Raw genomic sequence first — 20,237 nt, forward strand, 5'->3', positions numbered from 1 at the left:
GCTTGCAGTGTTTTGTTCCATGTTAAACACAGCACGACTTTCTGAGATACAGTAGGCAAGATTCATGGTCCCCAGTGATTACACACTGCCCTTGAATTAACCCTCCACCATTCATTCAGTGCTGTCTTTGAACCGTGGTCCTCTCAGCCCTGGGTAAACATGAGTATGCTCCAGCACCTCTGACTCCTCAGCGCTCTTGATAAAACAGAGAGAACTAATTACCCTTTCACCCGCCAGTAATGGGCTTGGAACAAAGTGGTTTGGGTTTCCAGCTGCCTGCATGCCTTCTCCCCCCCTCCCCCTCCCAGCACTGTCCTCTCTAATGCACTCAATTAATCAATAATCACTTTCTGGTTAAAGGCCATAAACTATCAATGACAACAACAATGTCATCTCCGAGACTCCCAAAGTCTCTGCACAGACAGGAACATACCAGGATGATATTTTGATATTCCCTCTATGCCAGCAATTGCGGGTAACCTCAAATTGCATATTTCAAAACTGCATTCGCCAACCTTTGGGGAGAGGCCAGACAAACACATCTGGGTGGCACAAAGCAGCCTGGCAGAGGATGAGGGGCTTTACTGTTTAAACTTTAACAGGCTTCAGCAACAGGGAGGGAGAGAGCTCTGGCTATGACAGCAGATAAGAGAATTATGTGTGGGGAGAAACACGGATAGAGAATACCATTTTAAGGACAGTGCCGTATCTCTCCGGGGTAAACAACTGACAGAGCGCAGCCTTTTCTGTGGACCTGTCGGCAATTACAAATCACCTTTCCTCCCTCGGTGAAGAGGGTAATGGGAGAAGAGGCACGGAGCCAGCGGAAAGCGGGGTCGGAGCGAGCTCAGCGGAGCTGGACTAACTTCCTGGAGTCACAGAGTCACTGTGTTGCCAGGGCTGCTGCACACAGCGCCAGAACACACCTTCTGATGATATGCTGACATACACACCGCCTGCAAAGAGCTGTTATTACAAACACTGTGCCACGGCCAGCCAGGGAGTTTTAACAGGCACTTAAAAAGCGCTTCACAAGAAATTGAGTGCAAAGCACAGTCTTTCAGGCTGGTGCATGTTCTGAGTATACAGTGGAGCTATGCTAGGCTGCCTTCAGAACAAACAGTGACAAGTATAGACTGACAGAAACAGTCGGGGAGATCATTAGTCTTGAAACATCTCCTCACCTGCTCCGTTAAATACACACTGAAGCCAAATTAAATACCAAATCTGTTCAGACAGAGAGCTCATCCTGAAAGCAGTGGATTAAACCTTCAAATCAGGAGAGCTGGTTATGCTGTTCCCCAGAGAGGTGTGTCCATGTCCTCATAAGCACGGTGGCTGAATGAGGTGACTGAGTGACTGGCTAGTCTGCAGCGGGTGAGGTGCGGGTGTATGATCCGGACGTGTGGGGTGGTGGGTGCCTCCGTCTCACTGCTGAGGGCCACCTCACCAGCAAACCGCTGAATCTAAAGCAGCACCTGTGAGCGGAGGCCGGCCTTCCTGTTTGTTTTGGAACAGTAGGTTTCCTCCTCCTACGGCGATCGCCCAGAAACACTCGGGTCTTTAGGGAGTGGTGCCAAGCCCATCTGGACCGGGGCCAGCTTCACTGCTGAGTTGGCATTATTACCCTGCCTCCACCGAACTCTGTCTCGTATCCAAGCATGATGATCGGGGGCCAGAGTGTAGAAGGGAGGGGGGATTGAGGGAGCGGCCCTCCTCCTCCTCTCCCTACCCCACCCACTCCCACCCACACATTTCCTTGCAACTGCTTTGTGGATGTATTCTCGTCCTGCTGTACCGAGAAATAAATGATCACTGGGCCCGTGCAACAACCAGGATAAATCTCAACTGCACTCCAGATCAACAGGGGACTTCGGCAGACAAGCATGCTGGGATGTCATGCAGGGAAGGGGAAACCAGGTCAAATTCCAGAGAATTTAAAGGTTTGATTCCAAACGTTTAATGCAACTTTCTTTTCCTCTTTTTAATAGAGGCAGGGTAACAAGATTTTTTTTTTGCTTCTCCTTCACACGTTCATTACCCTAGTTTCAATTCACCCGAAATCCCCAGGCAACTCATAATTAGCTCCTTAATTGGGCCACAGCAGGTGAGGTTAGGTAAGCAGTTTTAATTTGCTGCTCACTGAAGAGGGATGATATCCCACCCAAGAGATATCGTGCCCAAGAGAGATTACAGCGCTTTTATCTGCCATGCTCACAAAATAACCTGAACCCAATTGCCAGAACCCACAAAAAATACCAGCAAAGGAGGGAAACCGTGCACATCAAGCCACACTAATGGGCACCACCCCGTTCACTGCAATCTTGACAGCATTAGTAAAAATCAGAAGAAAAAAAAAACTGTTAAACATAGATATCTCAAAACCATTGCCCTTGATACCAGCAAATTCTGGCAAGGCTGCTGAAGGGATTCTTCGTGTCAAAAACGATTCCCATCAAGTGTAAACAAGCTATCGATGCACATGCAAAATGTATTTTACAGCAAGTGTATCCCAGATTTGCTGGCAGAGAATATGAGAATTTCGACATCCCTGACCATTCCGTTTAGATGTACAACAAGTGGATCCTTAAACAAGGCATGAGGACTGGGGTTGGGGGGGGGGGGGACATAAGTACTGAGTGGAACCAGGTGGTTCTGATTGCCATGCTTTCTCAGCTCCGCAAACGAGGTGACTTTCTGGCACAGCGATCCGCAGAAAAGCTTTGACGTCACCACTGGTAACATTTAGGGAGACATCTGCGCTTGATTTATCGGCCTCGGCCCTCGAACCCCGTGCTCCCCCAGCCCCCCACAAAACAAACTCTGGAGTGCGGTCCGCGGGCCCCTCTGGCTGAACGGGGGGCCGCAGCCGAACCGGGCGCCACGCATTCCTGTTATCTGCGGCTGATTAATACCTCAGCTGGAACGATATGATGGGACAAGTCTGCTTCACGGGGCTCCTCCCTTCGCCAGAAACCCAAGACTTGTTAACACTCGTAGGGGGAAGAAAAATGCGAGTCACGTCAAGAAGGCATAAATACTAAAGCTGCACATGTGGCAAAAATGCACGTTTTGGCCGTGCTGGTCTAGGCCTGGACCGATCCATCTTCAGACTGGGGAAGGACGCTCCCCCCCCCCCCCCACAGGGATCGCAGGCATACGGGTCCGAACATGGAGAGCGCCCTCTCTGGAGGACGGCCTCCAAACGACCTGCAGACGACAGAGACCACGGCGTGTAACAGTTTTGCAGAACAGTTTTCCCTTTCTGTGGCAAGGCGCTAACAGAGGGATGCTGATTTGGAGCCCGTGCGAAACAGAGGGGCTGGTGCGGGGACTGCTGATGGATCGGAGGGTCGTGTCCCAGGACACGAGCGGGAGTTCAGACAGCCGGGGGAGGGAACGCGGCGTCTGGGACGGGGGGCTTAGGCAACGGGGATGAGGTCAGCGATCATGGCCGCACGTGAAATGTGGCACGGGGCTGCCACCTCCAAATGCTTTGTGTGTGAAAGAGAAAACTCTCCCGACTCCCACACAAGACAGCCCTGTTCATCCAGGCCACACAGCAGTGACCAAAACAACAGTGCTATCACTTGGCCTCTTCTCCCACACCACACTGGCGCTGACCGACACAACGCAGGCCTCACATGACCTGCACTCCAAGGGCACAGTCTTGACTAACAGCAGCATAGCCCTTTCCTAATCTCTGTCACAGGCCTGAAGACTCCAGTAGTCTCCATCTTCTACACCAACACAGAAAAAAATGGGTGTTTCTCCTTGCAGGGCACTAAAAATATTCTATTTATTTTCTCCAGCATCTCTCTGTTCTGTTGTGACGACTCATTCCCTCCCATTCTGACACCAGACACTAGCCACAACGATTTTTATTTACGCATTCAGTAAATCATGAAGACCATTGCCGCTGATGAAAGAACGCAGTGCCTTATACGAGCTTTGAAGATCTGGGGAGAAACGCCGATGCATTTCATCTTCATGGAGAACAATGCCCGCAGTATTGGATGTCTCTGAAGGCACACATTAAAAAAAAAAAGAACTTCAAATTCCTGACTTAAAGAAAGAAAGAAACTCTCCTCCGGGGAGAAAGTTATATACAGTATCTGTTGCCATGGTGAGGATACAACACACAACACACCCCCACACTAGTTTCAGTGTTCAGGTTTCTGTTACAGTTTAACCACCAGGATCAAGATGCTCAGTGCACATATCCTTTTCCTGCCCTCTGTCCTTAGCACAGCAAGGCTCCGCTCTCTTCTCCTGCCAGCTGGGAAGGCTGTCTTCCGCAGCTGAATGATGCTTTCTTTTATATGGAGCTGGATGACAGGCTTTCTCCGTCTGACCAAAATAAACTCCACATGAGCTAAGGGTGTGTATTTGTGTACAATATTTGCGATGGATCACGTACAAGAAGTTCAACAAGCAGCAAATTCAGCTAAGGATATGCACATCTATCATATCGTACCGGCTTTAATCTGGTTCATGATTCAAATGTGTATGCCCTGATAGGCCTGAACAGTGGAATCCGTTACAGAACCATCGGCAATAGTCATTGGATCATCTCACACATTAGAAATGTATTCCTTCATGCAGTCAGTTGAAAAGTTACCACAATATTACTAAAGGCAACATCTCGAGAGAAAGCTTTCAGCAACACTTAGGCTGGCTGTTAAAGACCAGCCTGTTTATTGTTGTATAATATTACCATTCCAAAACACCACCATAAAGCAACAATTTTTGCCTAGTTCCATCATTTTATAATAACACTGATGACTGCATAGCCAAAAGACAGTTGGCTTGCAATTTGCAAGTCCTTTTATGTTACTTTTAAAGAAATAAACAGATGGTCTCATGACTTATGCCATTTACACTCTTTAAATATCATACATTTATATAGCAGGATATTTACTGAAGCAATTCAGGTCACGTACCCTGTTCAAGGGTACATCAACAGTGACTCACCTGGGAATCAAACCTACAAGCCTAATTCTCTAACCATTACTCTACACCTCCGCCTTTTTATGGTTCCATTACATCTGCAGGTTTAAGTTTTTTATTGGTCAGTAAAGGATACAAATTAAAAGCAACTTCTAAAGGTTTTTGTGCAACTCAATGCAAATGCCTTGTGTCATTAAGAGGCAAAGCAAATACAAGCCAAAGGAGCAGAAACAGAAGAAGGTCACAGAGGCTCTACTTCTTCTGAGGCGTTTCCGTTTGAAGTAAATTGAGGGAACGGGGAAGAGCCTCTGAACAGGAACTGGCTCTACTCTATCGATTATATCTGTAAACCAAGGACTATCCTCAGTTTTCATCTCTGAAGACTGAAGGGGAAAACCAACACCGAGGAAATATCGGTGGGTGCATTAACATGTCAAGGTCAGTTTGAATGCCCTTTTCAGGAGTGCAACATGAAATACAGTATGAGAGAGTCGGATAGTTAGCAGCCAAACATGAACATGCAGACAGAAGTCCATTTCCTTTAGGTCAGAGAGCACTGGGAGAACAGGCATATATTTCCGATGGCAAAATAACGCTCCAAGTTTCCCTTTAATCAAACTACTGGGCCATTCATTTCTTGAACCAGGTAAAAATGGACACACAAACACACGTAATTGCACACACAGACACACACACACATACACACACGTATATGCAGACACACACATATAGATTCCACGCGAGCATATACCATAGATACACAGGACTGCGAACAAATGCATCACACAGCCCTGCAGTTCATTGTCTCAAAATCGTTCAGTTTCAAATCCAGAAAGATTACTAACAGATGCTGCTCTCTGGCTGGGCCCAGGAGGGACCCTGCTTCAAACCAGAGAGAATGTTGTGTTTGGAACCAGAAGAGGGAATTACCTTGCAAGCAAAAAACTGCAAGCATTTCCTATTGAAAACACCTCTCACTCTGCAGCATCTCTTAACATAACCCAGGACGTTCATTTAGGCCTGCTTGGCAAAGCAGCACAACCCTCGCTTGGCCTCGGCGAAGGAGCAGGAACCGAACACATCGCTGGAGAAATTCTGCTGACCACATGATCCTGCAGCCCAGGCCAGACAGGTCTGGCTCTTGTGAGTGTATTAGCCATATTCTGTGTGGACATGATTTCCTCTGGCATACCACCTGGAGTTAATGACAGGATGTTGTGTCACATTGCATTGTGGGATACGCTGAAGTGGTGTCTAGGGGGTGCTTCTGGCTCAGGATATCCTGCACCTGCCAGTGGCCTTGAGCCATGCCACTCAACAGCTCTGGGGACAGAAGGCTGCTGATTGGTCAGCACCAGCTGTTCGGCTGCCTTTGCAGTAACAGTCACAACCTATTAGGGCAGATCTCTTAATGAGGCGTATGCACTGGGAACCCATGAGATTGATACCCACTTACAGACAGATCTGTTTAAATATCACACCACTTTTGGCACAGCCCTGCTTTTGTGAATTTAAACGCGCGTAATACCTCACTGGCTAAAACTTTCTTGTTTGGACTAAGTTTACGTCTGAGATATGAACGAGGGGCATTAATATTGCAGGCCATTCCGCTCAGTGAAAGATTTATGGGCTATAGACTTGATAGATGAGATGTTTTCCAGGAAATGTATCCATTTAAGAAAACAACTCCCCAAAGTTAGGTAAAGTAAGTTCCCATTAGAAGGCGACACAAGCGGACAGCTTTGATGTGAGTGAGGGGGGGCTCTGGGGGGCCCAGGGCTTTGTCTGGCTCCAGTGATAAAAGAGCCCTTTCACTGGAGAGGGTTCACTCCACACTCGCTCCCCCACACTGCCCCCGAAAGAAAAAACAGCTCATTTGCTTTAGTCATGATGAAATGAATTTATTTTTATATACAGCATGCACACATTCATATGCTCATGCTCACACACACACACACACACACACACACGCATATACGCACACACGCACGCAATCTGCATGCAAAGGTTAGGTGGTACTCAGAGGTGTGATAACCCTTACAGAACTGTAGTATATTGCAATATATTGATACGGATTTTTATTTTTTATTATTACTATATATTATAAAGATCAGAAAAGATGCTTCAAATATATGGGCAACTATGCAAATTATTGCCTTTCAGAAATTTCTGCAGAAAAATTAATTTATCATTATATTATCCGTGTCCACATATCTAAAATATATTGCAGTATATTTCACCTGTGTAAGGACAGATAGGCCCATATTTCCCTCATTTCTGTGCATTTGACCTGTCAGTATGCAGTGTGCTCTGTCAGGAGCTAAAGTCACAGTATCAGCACATCCTTACCTTCTTTTTACTACAGTATATCTGCCATTTCTTCTCTGCTGGGAGAGCAAACATGGCCTCTCTGTGTTTGTCTGTGAGGTCAAGTTCATCCTGTATGGAGAAAGGACAGAACAATCGGTCAGTACATCTCCAGTCAGCCTGGACAATTCCCAATACTGCTGTAATGATGACAGCACATTTTACAACCAATGCCAATTGTTGTTGATACAATTATGCATATATCACTAAACAAATACAAAAAATGAGCACTGAATATTTAATATACCCATATGCTGGATACAAATACTATAACAGTCAACATAAACTGAATTTCCATGCAAAGAAAAAGATTTAATTTTTAAATATGTTTATAAAATTCTGAATATAATGTGATACAAAGAAATAGACATAAGCTGAAAGGATTGTGCAAGACTGTTTCAAACAGCACTGAAGATATTGCTCTAGTAGACGATCTGCACAATATTCCTCGCAGCATACAGCTGTTTCCACTCTCGACGCTGAAAAACGCATTTAATGAAAGACACAAAGTGTACCAAATCCACCCAGAGGCCTAAGGTGAGCTGCAGACAATGCGATTAGTTCCCACGAATCAACCAATCACTGCAATTTCTACCCTGCGTGGCACGGTGCCTGAACACTGTTTCGCCACTCAGATCCTCCCAAGTCTGGTTACAGTGGGCTCGGGTCCAGTGGAATCGCGAGGGCAGACGGAACGCTGTCGCGGAGACGAGACCAGAACCGCGGTCGAAAAAGCCCTCGGCGCTCTTTGTTTTCCGAAAGCCCGGGAGATTGGGCTGGCGGGCGAGCATCGCCGCGGCCACTGCTATTTCGAGCGCATTCTCATCGTACCATTAGCCGTTGCAAACAATTTGAACTCCGGGCTGAGGGAGCGCAGCCATGCAATTACACGTGTTTTTCTGTCTCGCGCTCTCTCCCCGGGGGTGCCTGTGGTGCAGGCTCTGACACGGAAGGCCAGCCAGGGCTGCTGTCCTTCCCCTCCGGACATCTAATCCCATTCCACGGCAGGCCGGACCGAAATTCTCCAACGCGCAGTTGCATTCGCAGTTCACCACCCCCTAAAGCACCAGCGCTCAATCTGGTCCTCCGGCAGAATCCGGCACTTTTTGCGGTAAAAGATTCTACCGAAAGAGATTCTGGTGCTTCTTTGGAAAAGCTCATTCGGACATGGCGGCCGAAGGCCGTTCGCGGAATCGTTAAATTATTACCTGCGCTCTTATGTAACCCACATAGCATTCCTTGGCAACCCTCTCCGGCCAAACTCGCTCCAGATGTTTGGGTGCAATGTTAATAGCTTCATCTGAGAGTCATTAAAGATAACCCCCTGTCCTTTTTGGCCTAAAACGCTGCCGTGACCACAGCCGGGGAGGACAGAAAGGAAAAATCTTTGCCCCATTTGGCCGACAAGTAACCTGCAGCGACAAAAAAGCATGAAGGAAACAAAATACCTTTCGCAAGCACAAACACGCACACCGAGACACAGCATCACCACCAGACTGGAGATCTCTTCCTTGATCTGAGACGCCGATGCTATCCAGTGTCTTTGGTGGTGACATCAGGACGAGACAGCCAAGTGAAGAGAAACTCGTCTCTGACCCCGACGTTTACCCCTCATTTCATCATCAACCCAGGGCTAATCAAATGTGTCAGAGGTCAAAAATATCATCACAACATTCTTAATGTTTCCCTTTTGTTTATCGTAATGTAGAGTAACTTTGACATTTGAACCGGAGATATGTTTGGACCACTTTAAGGCTGAGGCCAACTGTTCAAGAGGAAATCACGTGAAAGTGACCACGAAGGCAAAGCAGTACACAATGGTTAGGAAATACAATTGTGCTACTGCCATTTTTGTGTTTGTTTTCCTTTTATTTTAGTTTTATTTCATATGTTTGCCATTTCTTACACAAACCATGTTTGTTATGATTTAAATACTCCTGGTTGTAGTAATTAAGAAAGGTGTTTAGTCTACAACTCATTTAATCACAAAGAGACCAAATTGGGGCACTGCTTCAACAATCTAGTTTTATTAGCTATATAACAGTGAGGAAAACCAATGAACTTTAAATATGATCATAAGGTGTTTTAACTGCTGAATGCAGGCTAATTAGGGCACAATGAAAATTAATTCAGGAATGGAGACCAGACAAGTACCACAAAAACACCACCTAATTGCTTCCAGCTTACAACTGACGATCTATCACTTCCTGTGAGAAGGTTTCTCATCCGGGCCCCCTCCCCACACTGAGCCCGCAACCATGACGATATATCACTTGCTTCCTATGCATATCCTCCAAAGACTTATTTCCTCGCCGTCCGCATGCTGTGACAAATGTCTGAGGAAGCCATGCTGGATTCGCATCCTGTCTGATGTCTATTCCATTGCTCTCCTTCCTCTCCGTCTCCCGCCCTGTGATAACCCGTGAGAGCCGGTGTGCGTCAGACACCCTCCGCACGCCCCGTCCCCACCCCGCGTCTCTCAGTCAGCCCAAGGGCAACTCGACAGGGAGACTGCGGTTCATTGTGCAACTCGCGCCCACTCCTTCTGACCGCTATCCAACCCCGTGGATTTCAACCATGACCGCTGACCGTTAACTCGAACCCCGCACGGAGTAACGCAGGGCCCACCGAAGGCACAGCTCAACTTCCCTCCCGGGTGGAGGAGTTTAATTACAGCACCGCCATGTTGAAAGGGTAGCCCCAAAGCCCTGCTGTACCAAGCCTGGGGAGAGAGAGTGCTCATGCCCCCTGCTCATGTTCAGGGGCCTCTGTCCGTCACGCTCTTATGAGCAGCTCTATTAGAGTCATTTACACTGGGCATCCAGTGGAACTCATCCCCTTCCCAGACCAGCAGTGCCAATGAGACACACTGCAGCCTGAAGGAGAAGAAGAAAAACTCACACCAAAAGCTAAACGTCCTTGTTTATTGAAAGGATGTTATACTTTCCTGCGCCAGCCATTTGGGCAGCATTTCCAATAACCCAGACCTAGCGCTGTGTCTCTCCCACCTCCCTGGCTGACGCTGTTTGACAACTCAATTTCGGCCTTTTGTGAGCGCTTTCACGGCACACAATGGCCGCAGATGCCGCCCCAGCGCGAACGCCGCTCGGACCGGGGGGGAGCCGTGAGCTCACTGCGCGACGCCCGCGGCTGCAGAACCAGCCTCCTGACCGCGAGGGCATCTGGTAACAGCGTGAAAATCGGGGGGGCTGGCAAAGCGGGGGCACGCTCGCGCTGGAGGGAGCCCGGGGGGGGGGGGGGTGGAGGGGCGGGGAGGAGAATGGGGGCCGCACGGTTCGCTGCACCCTTTTGATGCGCCATTAGAGCGCAGTGCACGGATTCCTACGTTAACGCGGAATCTGGACGCGTGCGTGTTATGGCGGGAGGAGCCGCAGGGGAGGTGGGAACGGAGCCCTGTGTTTATGGGGGAGGATGGGGGGGAGGGGGGGCGAAGGCTTCGATCGGGGTGACCTCATCAGAAAGGCCTCCAGACAGAAGCCCTTATGCTGGCCTGATCCAACAGCAGCAGCGGTGATGAGGAGAAGGTGTTGCATGCCTTATAAATCGATGCCACATTATGCAGCTTGGCTTCACACCTCTTTAGAGCAGCATTACTGCCCCCATATACTTTTGAAATAGTTGAACACCATTATTAGTATAAAAACACAAGAAACAGTAGGCATGCCCTCAAAATATGTTGATACAACAGTGTAGTACATATGAGAAATATTCAATACTGCCTTTCATGTTCAAAACTTAAGTTACATGCCTTTACATATGGTATGTCTTTACATATGGTTTTCACTTCCGGAATTGCAATGCAGAAATGCCGGAACACTGTCTAGCTGGACAGAGAGGATCATGGGACCAACAGACAAGACTTCATATTCAAATGCGGGGCAATTTCCACCCCACATGCCAAACCCCCGGCATGCGGAAAAACAGGAAGAACTCGGCATCTGCTTTAACCTTGACTTCCGCCCCATGCCCTCTTTCAGACTTCATTTCATGCCGCATCATCATTTCATGCGGTCTGCAGTCATCGAGTTCATACACACGATCTGTGACTGAACACAACGGCTGGCCTCTTTTCCCCTCTCCGGACCGTGAGGACGGAGAGAAGATCAAAGCTAATCTTAGCATCAGAACTAGTCGGAAACACTTTTTCTAGTGTATAAAGTTTTTTTGCATGTTCTGTTGTGTTTTTATTTTTGTTTATGAATGAATGTAAACAGATTCAACAAGATAAACAATAACAGGTGGTATGAGTGATGTGTTCTATTTACAGACTGCATCCATTTTTATGTATTTCCTCCCCTATTACATTGAATGGACCTTCAGTTAATTTAATTGAGTTAAGCAGCTTTCTTGTTTAAAAATTCATATTTTTGTAAGTCAGAGCATGAAATAAAATAAACTGTGTCGAGACATCTTGTGATTCCACTTTATATTGGCTTCCAAGACAAATAACATAAGATCATTACCATGCTAATTCCTACAAAATGAAGTCAAATTAAGAGATCATGCTTATTGAATAGAGCTAGGAGGATGTTCATCTCCAGCACCATCTCTCAAAAAGGATGATTTACTTTTTTCTCTGTAGGAAAGAGCAGTGCTTGCTCCCCCCATGATGTATTCTGCAGGCGAGGGGCCAGAATTTTGGGATAACTGCGCTGGACCCCCCCCCCCCCCCCCCCCCCCTCCTCATCCCACCCCCCAACTCCACCCTGTTGAGAATGGCAGGACTTCAGGACTCCTGTTTGTCCCCTCTGCCAAAAACGAGGTCATCTAGCAGGCTCCTTTGTGCTCGCAGTAAGCTTCTCCAACAGTCACGGTTCTGTATGGCCACTTGCTCTCACATCTCTTAAGGCCCATATATATATATATATATATATATATATATAAAGAGCCCAACTAAGTCAATAGCTGCTCAAGCAGAACTTTTCTGTGGGTAAATAAAAGGAGAATTGCTGTGAAACAAGGGCTCTCCTGGAGCCCGACGCTGCAGTCTTCACACACTTGGCCAGCTCAATTGAGGTCAGGGAGAGCGAGCGAGGCAGTTGAAAATGTAATTAGCAGGAGGAGGCCAAACACAGGGCACTCAGCAGGCTTATTGATGTGTAAAGAAGCAGGCATTTGCATACTCTCCCCCAAGAGGAGCTGAGACTGGCAGGGGGGAAGTGGGAGCAGTAAATGCAAGCTCCTGCACGGGCCTTCAAGCGATTCCGCTCCTGTAATCCCCCTGTACTGCCTAAAAGGAGGGCCACTTCCAATTGATCTGTGGTTAGCTCAGTCACCTGGGTGCTTAAAAATAAGTGGCACTCACACGCACACAATCCAGCTCTCAGCAGAAAGTGGATTAAAACAACCGGGAATAATGTAACCGTGGACTCCGTTTGCTTTGTTTAGTCATTGACTGTTTCTTTTCCCATACATCACCATTACAGATTGGAATTCATCACTGATGACGTAACCAACTAAAGCAAAACACGATAATACATCTATGTCCAGCTGAGTTGCATAATCATGTCTGTATTTACCATACCTAGCTGGCTATAGTTTTACAGCTGAGCGAGCTAAAAATGTTATTTTATGGTAGCTGTATGTCATGCTGAAGACTATTTTAAACAATGCATAAAGCTAACAAGATGCTTTTTGTGCAGTGTTTGATATATATTTAAAGAAATGGAATTTGGGGGAACATACATTTTTATTATTATTATGATTATTATTATTATATAAGTAGCAACTGCAGTGAAAATGAGGGGCCAGATTCTCTCCACTTTCCAATGCTTTTCTAAAAAGATTACAAAGTTAAAGTAATTTACATTATGAATATAAATTAGCATAATACAATTTTAATAGCATTAGTCAGAAATAATTATGTCCAACAAAACTGCTGTTGGCTCAGATTCAGGACCTGGTTCAGATACAAGACCAAGGGTCATGTTTGAAGTCCTAGGCAGATGGAAAAAAAAAACCACAGCGAGGCCACATCACACCCCTCCCCCCCAAAACCCCCCGCCCACGGTACTCACCACCAGCTCTGAGAACATGGCGTCCAGCTCCTCGGCGGGGGGCATGGGCAGGGTGGGCTCCATGACCTGCAGGGCGAGGTTGCTGTCGTTGCGCAGGCGGTAGGTGATCTCCGGCGGTTGGTCGCTGCTCCTGAAGCAGCACAAGATGAAGGAGATGCCGCGGCCGCTGCGTTTGCGGGGAGCCATGGCTGCCGCTGCCTCCGCTGCTGCTGCTGCTGCTGCTGGCTGCAGGCTCTGCCTCGCGTGCTCACGTCAACTACAGCTGCCTGTGGGGGGGCAGGAGGGAAGGAGGCATGTCACTCACCACACACACGGCTCACCGCAGACCCAGAGAAATGATGAGAGAGGGTCACAGGTTCAACTGCACAACAATCAACTCTCCGAAGCAGTGCCAAAAACTAGCGAAAAAAAAGAAGCCCAAAGACCAATTCAAGGTTTTTTTTAAATAACAAACCTTTACCTTACCTGAATTTTTTTTTAAAAAGAGATGTGTATCTCGTAACATTCTTGAAAAATGGGTAGCTTGCAGTTCTGCCCAGCCAGGCTTCATTTAAGACTACTCTGACTTAAATGATTCATGACCAAACTTTCAAACAATCTGAAGCAGGAACAATTATTCAAAATTATAATCAAAACCTACACAAAGCAGAACGGGGCTTTCCATCTTAGAGGACACTTCAGCTGTCCTCAGAACAGCTGTAACCTGTCCACAAAGATGGAAATCAGTGGGTCTGTTTAAAATACGGTATCTTATATCACCGTGACTTTTCAGAGTACACTCTACGTAATGACTTTAATTCCCTTCCTCAGGTCTCGCTCCCGTTAACCAGATAACTCGCTCAGTCTGAGATTAGATAACAGCAATTTCATGCCGTACGGAAGAAACAGGACACGCAATCTGAGGTCACTGTGAGACAACCTTTCTTAAAAGAGCAGAGGCCAGAGTTCTCCCGAGAGGAACAGGTTTAATCATATGAATTCCTAAAGGTGTTACCAACAGACCCGGAAAACAGGACGCTACTATATAGCATTCTATGAACAATGCTCCCTAATGTTCAAAACAACTCAAAGAGAGAAGTAAAGAGAGCACCATTACAGCTCTACGTTCCTAGCTCCATTTGACATCCGTGCGAGTCTAACACACAGCCCATTGTTTTCTGTGACGAGGATAAACAAATCCAGAGTGATCACATGATTACATAAAGTCTCACAACAAGCCGGAACGCGGATCAGCACGCTAGCTGCCAAAAAAGCAAATATGCCCGTGAACGGTGCCCACCTCGACGCTAGCGCCCTTCTAAGAGTGGGCGGCGGGCTGCAACAGAAGAGGAGAATATAACACAATGGCACGGTCTGGCCCAGCTCCAGCCTGTCTGTCTCATCAAGAGTGGAATTACTATACTTACGGCTCCTGGCCCCTTCACATTACCCTTCAGTTCGTGAGCTCTGTCTTGACTGACTCATGACTGACTGCATGATACGCTTGTGTTTTTTTTTTTTTTTTTTTTTGCTTTTGTTTTGCTGAACAGGAACAAAAAACACAGGCAGTCATGCATACTGTACAACCAGGTTGTCAGGCAGTCTGATTGAAATCGACCGGTATGGGAACTGTCTGTTTAAAACCAGGCCATTAAGCATGCCCTGCAGGGAAATGGCATACAGGAGAAAATCCACCATTCCACTCAAAAGACAAATACACATTTTATTTTGATGGAACCATTCCTTTGAAGTCCACACCCCCACTCCCCCATACACGCATTTTCCTTGATAACACCCAGATGCAATATTAGGTTATGACTATTTTTGAGGGAGGAGGATCCGCCCACTCTGTGGCTAAGCAGAGTTCTGTTGCTTTGGACTGACCGGCCACTTCCTCCACACAGAGGGTTGGTTGTGCAATTAGGCCGGTCTGAAACTGCCCTCCCTGCCGGGCCCATTGTTTTGATCTCTCCTCTTGATTTGTTGCTTCGATGACCTAGCGATGATCAAGGTGGAACAGCAGCTCCGCACCATGTGGGCCCTCAGCACCCCACGTCTCTTTCCACATCTCTGAACCAACCGCACACCGCCAACTGCCATTACCCTTTAGCCTAACACTTCTAACACTTTCCAGGGGCTCAATAACACATGTAAATACATAAAGTCTATGCATATATTGTAGCATCTGCTAAATGACTGAACTATAAATAGTAAATAGTATAGTCAATTATAATTACATTAATGGCAATGCGTGTTCATATACAAGTACATCCATGCTGTGCACTTAATTTACTTCTATTTGCTTATTTGAAAGTGAACAGCTGGCATGCAGTGCCTGTGTTCAGAAGTTATGTTAATCATACAGTAATTTATTGTCCAGCACTGCAGTACATTTCTTCATATGCGCTTCTCTCTCTTCTGCTCAAATTTTGATTTTGCTCTAACTGGGCTTACAAAGATTTTCAAGGTCTCCGAGTGCATTTCAACAATCTCTCTCCCTCGCTTGCTCTCACACAGATTCAATTCCTCTCACTATGTCAGGGCCTCTGAGAGAGAATGAGAGAGAGGGAGGGGGAGAAAGAGAGGGAGAAAGAGTGAGACAGAAAGAGAGAGAGGGAGGGAGAAAGAAGGGGGAGAGAGAGAAAGACAGAGAGAGAGAGAGGGAGAAAGAGAGAGGGAAGGAGGAAGACAGAGAGGGAGAAAGACATAGAGAGAGACAGAGAGAGAGTGAGCACTCCCTGTGTAAACAGCTGCTGGAATCGCTGGGGTTTTATGGACCCATAAGCCGCGGCTGAATTGGCTCAGGATTAGACGAGAGGATTGTAGCCAGGCCATAGCCACAGAGCAGGGGTCATAATCCAACTCGCATGTGTCCAACCCAGCCAAAAGTGGGCCTGCCACATATTTCGCATGCACCAGCAGCACATGCTGGACAGCCCGATCTTCCTTCCTTCAACAGTCCTACCATGTTTGACACCCTCCTCTACCCACAGATTTAAAAATGCGTAGGGGCGCGATAAGTAGAAGGCTTCTAGCAGAATGCGTGCGTTTCGCCTTTGCTCACCGGCACAGTACCTGTTGACGCAGATTTATGATTAGGCTTTTAGGAGGGTTGGAGGTGACATCCCCCGTGTGCAATAACTCAGAGACAGGGCCGTTTGCTCGACGCAACGCTTCGCGCTTCCTCGCCCGGTGAAAAATGAACCCGGACGAGCGCTGAAAAGCAGAGCGTGAAATAACACCAGCGCTCCGTGTCCAGGTGCTCGCACTGGATCATTTGTTTGTATGACTCATGCTTCCCTCACAGCGGGTGTGATGTGGCACTTTCAGGTGCATCCATCCACCCTCGTATGTATGAGCGCAGACAGTATCTGTGCTGTTCTGAGTGTGGAGGGCCTCGAGCTTGGAGCCATGGAGTGCAGGGGAAACAAGGAGGGCAGGCTCAAATAGATCTTTGGGTACAGACTCAAACAGATCCAGCATAACAAAGTCACTGAGAAACCGATGAAAAACTACTGAATTAATGAAGCTGTGTCCTCAGTCGTGGTAGCACAACAAAATATATTGTTGTATATGGTGGTATTACTGTGACATGAAATGGGGAAGAATGAAGCACGAGGGTGTGCGAAGGACTGGGCGTGTCAGTTTTGCTCTGCTTTCTGTTCTCAGCACTGATAACAGCCACTGTTTTCATTGACATGACAATGCAACACTGATCTCAGAACAGTGCCCACCATGACAGGGTCCTGTTTCCAGGTACAACAGGAGGAAAGCACAAGCCCCACCTACTGGACCTATTCCCCAGGGCTCCCCTGAACTCACAAGGCAGCTGCCGAACAGTATGATGAGCAGCATGCTCGCTGGACCTCCGCACATTCCAAAAAAGGAAACAAACCTGACAAGGGTCCATTAAATTTGGAATGGGATCCACAGTCACAGAAAGCACAAGGGCAAGTGCTAGATCTCAGTCAGAGTCTCACAACCAATACAGTTTACTCCTGTTTAGCTTGGGTTTTACAACTGAATCCCAATTCAAACACAACGGGCTCCAACATTTACGTTGAGATGATGGACCTCGAGACAAACAGATGTTTCTTCTCCAAATCCTTAGATCTGTTTGGCACCTAAATGGCACTTTGACACACTGTTGATTACAGCAGGAGAAATACTGCCTGGTCAGCCGTGGCCAGCCACGTCCCGCACCACACAGGAGATCAGCAGATGCTGTGCTTTCCTTCCTCAGGAGTTTAATGTCTAAACACTGAGCGTGTGTCTGGCGGTGGTGCTCGGTTGTAGCAGAAACATACTGGTCAGTGACTTGAGCCGACTGTTGATTTCGAGGCAGCTGTTGAGCTATCCTTCCTTTTTCGGGCCATAGGTTGTGGCAACGCGTTAGGACGGCCTTCAGACCAGCGGACCTGCGAGTTTGACTCTGTCGAGATAAATTAAACAAGCATTTATCTTTCAGCGCACAGCCCCGTGCATGAGCACACAAGCTCTGACGGGCCTGCCCGATGGAGGGAGGAATTCCACGGTAAACCAACCTCCGAGGCTTCGCTTTTGCCTCTCAGTAGGTGACCCCGAATCCTCTCTCCTTGCAAGCCTTTAAGCTGCACAACGCATTTAAAGTCCAAAATCCCCCACACGACCCCAGTGGCGGTGTACCGACAGCCTCCAGTGACCCCCACCAGCATTGTGGTTCCATAAAATTGTCTGGACTCTGCTGTTCATCTCAGGTCACTATGGGGGAAGGCCCCCAGTGAGAGGCAGTTGCTCTGTGGTCGGCTATCTTGCCTCCGTCTTCTGTTTGGCGCGGGCCGTTCCTCCTCGTCCTCTTGGCTGACCCTTAGGCTTCGCGAACGCGCGGTTTAACCCCGGCGGGTAATTAGGGATTTACTCTGCTGTGGTTCTGACCGAGGGAGACTCATGTTGCAGCGGAGCTATTTCCACAGTTGGGCAGCCGGAGAGAAGCTGTGGCGCTACGCACGCACTCCGGCCGCTGAGCCGCTGAGCCACACCGGCACGCGGGGAACACGCCAACGCGCTCGCATGCACACGTATGCACGAGGCACGCACAAGAGCACAGAGCTGAAACTGTCGAGCAACTCATAATCTCTGAAAGAATCTGCCTCCTGTGGCAGAACCCTTCTCTGAAACCTTCAAAGGCCAGTGCTGTAACAGAGTGCCTGAAGAACAGGTTGGTTCAGAGCTGAGATGAGATCTAATCTTCTCTTATTCAAAATATTTGAGAAGACATGAGATTATGAATGACAATTTCTCAATTCACTATTAAATCAGTCCGTGGTGAAATACAATCACGCATATCAATCAATCACGAAAAAGGAATAATGTTTTTTAACCAGTATATATGAAACAGTGCCTTGATGGCAGCCAGTTCATTGATAATTATTTTTTTATGTCAATAGTCAATGTTCAGTTTCTCAAATATTTAACATTTAGAATATTCAAATATCAATGTAATTGAAAATAACTTTTCAGCTTTGCTGGTTAACTAGGTCCGTCTAACTGCTGCCCTGTCACTGTGTCTGCATGTAGTCCAGACCCTCCCTGCCTTATCTGGCTGACGCATGGGAGCAGCTATTTTGAGCTCCAGGACTGGACCTGGAGGTGTTTTTACAGCCACTGATGTCTGGGTTTTGGGTGGGAGACTGAAATTTCCCCCCATTGAGAGAACCGCTCCGATTCTGCCACAAACTCCATTCTGTCATCAGACTCCAACAGACCGCTGACGGACGACTGGGCGTCGCACGCCCCCGCAAACACCTGGCGGTGTTCGCACAGTGGGTCCGCACTTCCCCCAACAGCGGATGTATCCCTGCAGCCCTCCTTGTAGACATCTTCACTTCCCTTTCTGCTTGATAAGGCAGATGTTTGAAGACACTGTTACCAGTAACCCAGAGGATTCATTTCGCCTGGGTTTTTTTTCTTTGAGATTTCTAACAACTGGAATTGGTTAGCGAGCTCACATCCAGAACTCTCATTTATAGTGAGCTGAGCTATTTGGCACATGAATATATGCACCTGGCAGTTAAACCCTTGCCAGTAAAATTCAGAGGCTACCAGCTTTTATGGAGTCTCACTAGGAGATCTCACTTCATAACAAAACAACTGGTTCTCCAGGAAAGGGATGCCGCATCAGTGTACCTTGATCACAAGATGGCTGCCCATTCTCCTCATATGGGGTCCAGATTGTTACCCTGCATAACACATCAAAGGGCTTTGCAGTTTTCAAAGTGCTAGAAATGCATTTCCTCATATGTTTTCACAAAGGGAAACCCTTCAAACGGCCCAATGATAGCCCTTATCTCATGCTTGGTACTGCACCCTGCCTGAGCATGAGCAGAAGCAGGTCTATCCATGCTGGGCCAGTCAAAACACAGAGCGAGACGCTTCCTTTGAAGGGGGAATTTCAATGCACCCGAGTGCAAATCACGCAGCTCGTATTTGCACTCCGGAATACAACGGGAGCCTGTGGTCAAGCCCCCGCTGGTTCTTCGAGAGCACGAGCCCCGAAACCCGAAAGCAAGTTCAAAGCTTCTGGATGCCCAGCCGGGGCACTTACATGCTAAAGTGAGAAGAGAAAACAAACCGTCCGTCATTTGGCTATAGCCGAGTATCTGTGATTACCCTCGCCTGGAGGTAACCACGACAACATTCCTCTTGGCCTAAGCCAATCATCGCATAATGGGCACAGTCTATGCTCAGCTCCCAGTTTTGGTAATATACCATATTTATGAGTTCACTTCAATGAAGACTATGCTAAAACATTATGGCCTCTCTTCACAAGCGCCAGCTTATAGACTAAATAAATTCAACAGCTCCAACATCACATAGACTAGCAAACAGTCCAAATTCTGCAAATGAGATGTGTGCATATTGACA

General features: G+C 47.4%; 1 protein-coding gene across 3 annotated transcripts in view; it reads right to left on the reverse strand.

Annotated features, from left to right (window-relative positions):
* The window catches only part of daam1a (dishevelled associated activator of morphogenesis 1a), a 73,258-nt gene that overhangs the window by 26,093 nt on the left and 26,928 nt on the right, over positions 1 to 20,237 (reverse strand). For all 3 annotated transcript variants that reach the window (XM_035379044.1, XM_035379053.1, XM_035379033.1), the window contains exons 2-3: positions 13,356 to 13,621; positions 7,300 to 7,389 (exon numbers count right to left, since the gene is read on the reverse strand). In XM_035379044.1, the coding sequence (XP_035234935.1) occupies positions 7,300 to 7,389; positions 13,356 to 13,541 (276 nt within the window). In that variant the 5' untranslated portion in view covers positions 13,542 to 13,621. The remainder of the gene's footprint in view (positions 1 to 7,299; positions 7,390 to 13,355; positions 13,622 to 20,237) is intronic.

The sequence above is a fragment of the Anguilla anguilla genome, chromosome 1 (assembly GCF_013347855.1).
Source record: "Anguilla anguilla isolate fAngAng1 chromosome 1, fAngAng1.pri, whole genome shotgun sequence".
In the NCBI taxonomy this organism is placed as follows: domain Eukaryota; kingdom Metazoa; phylum Chordata; class Actinopteri; order Anguilliformes; family Anguillidae; genus Anguilla; species Anguilla anguilla.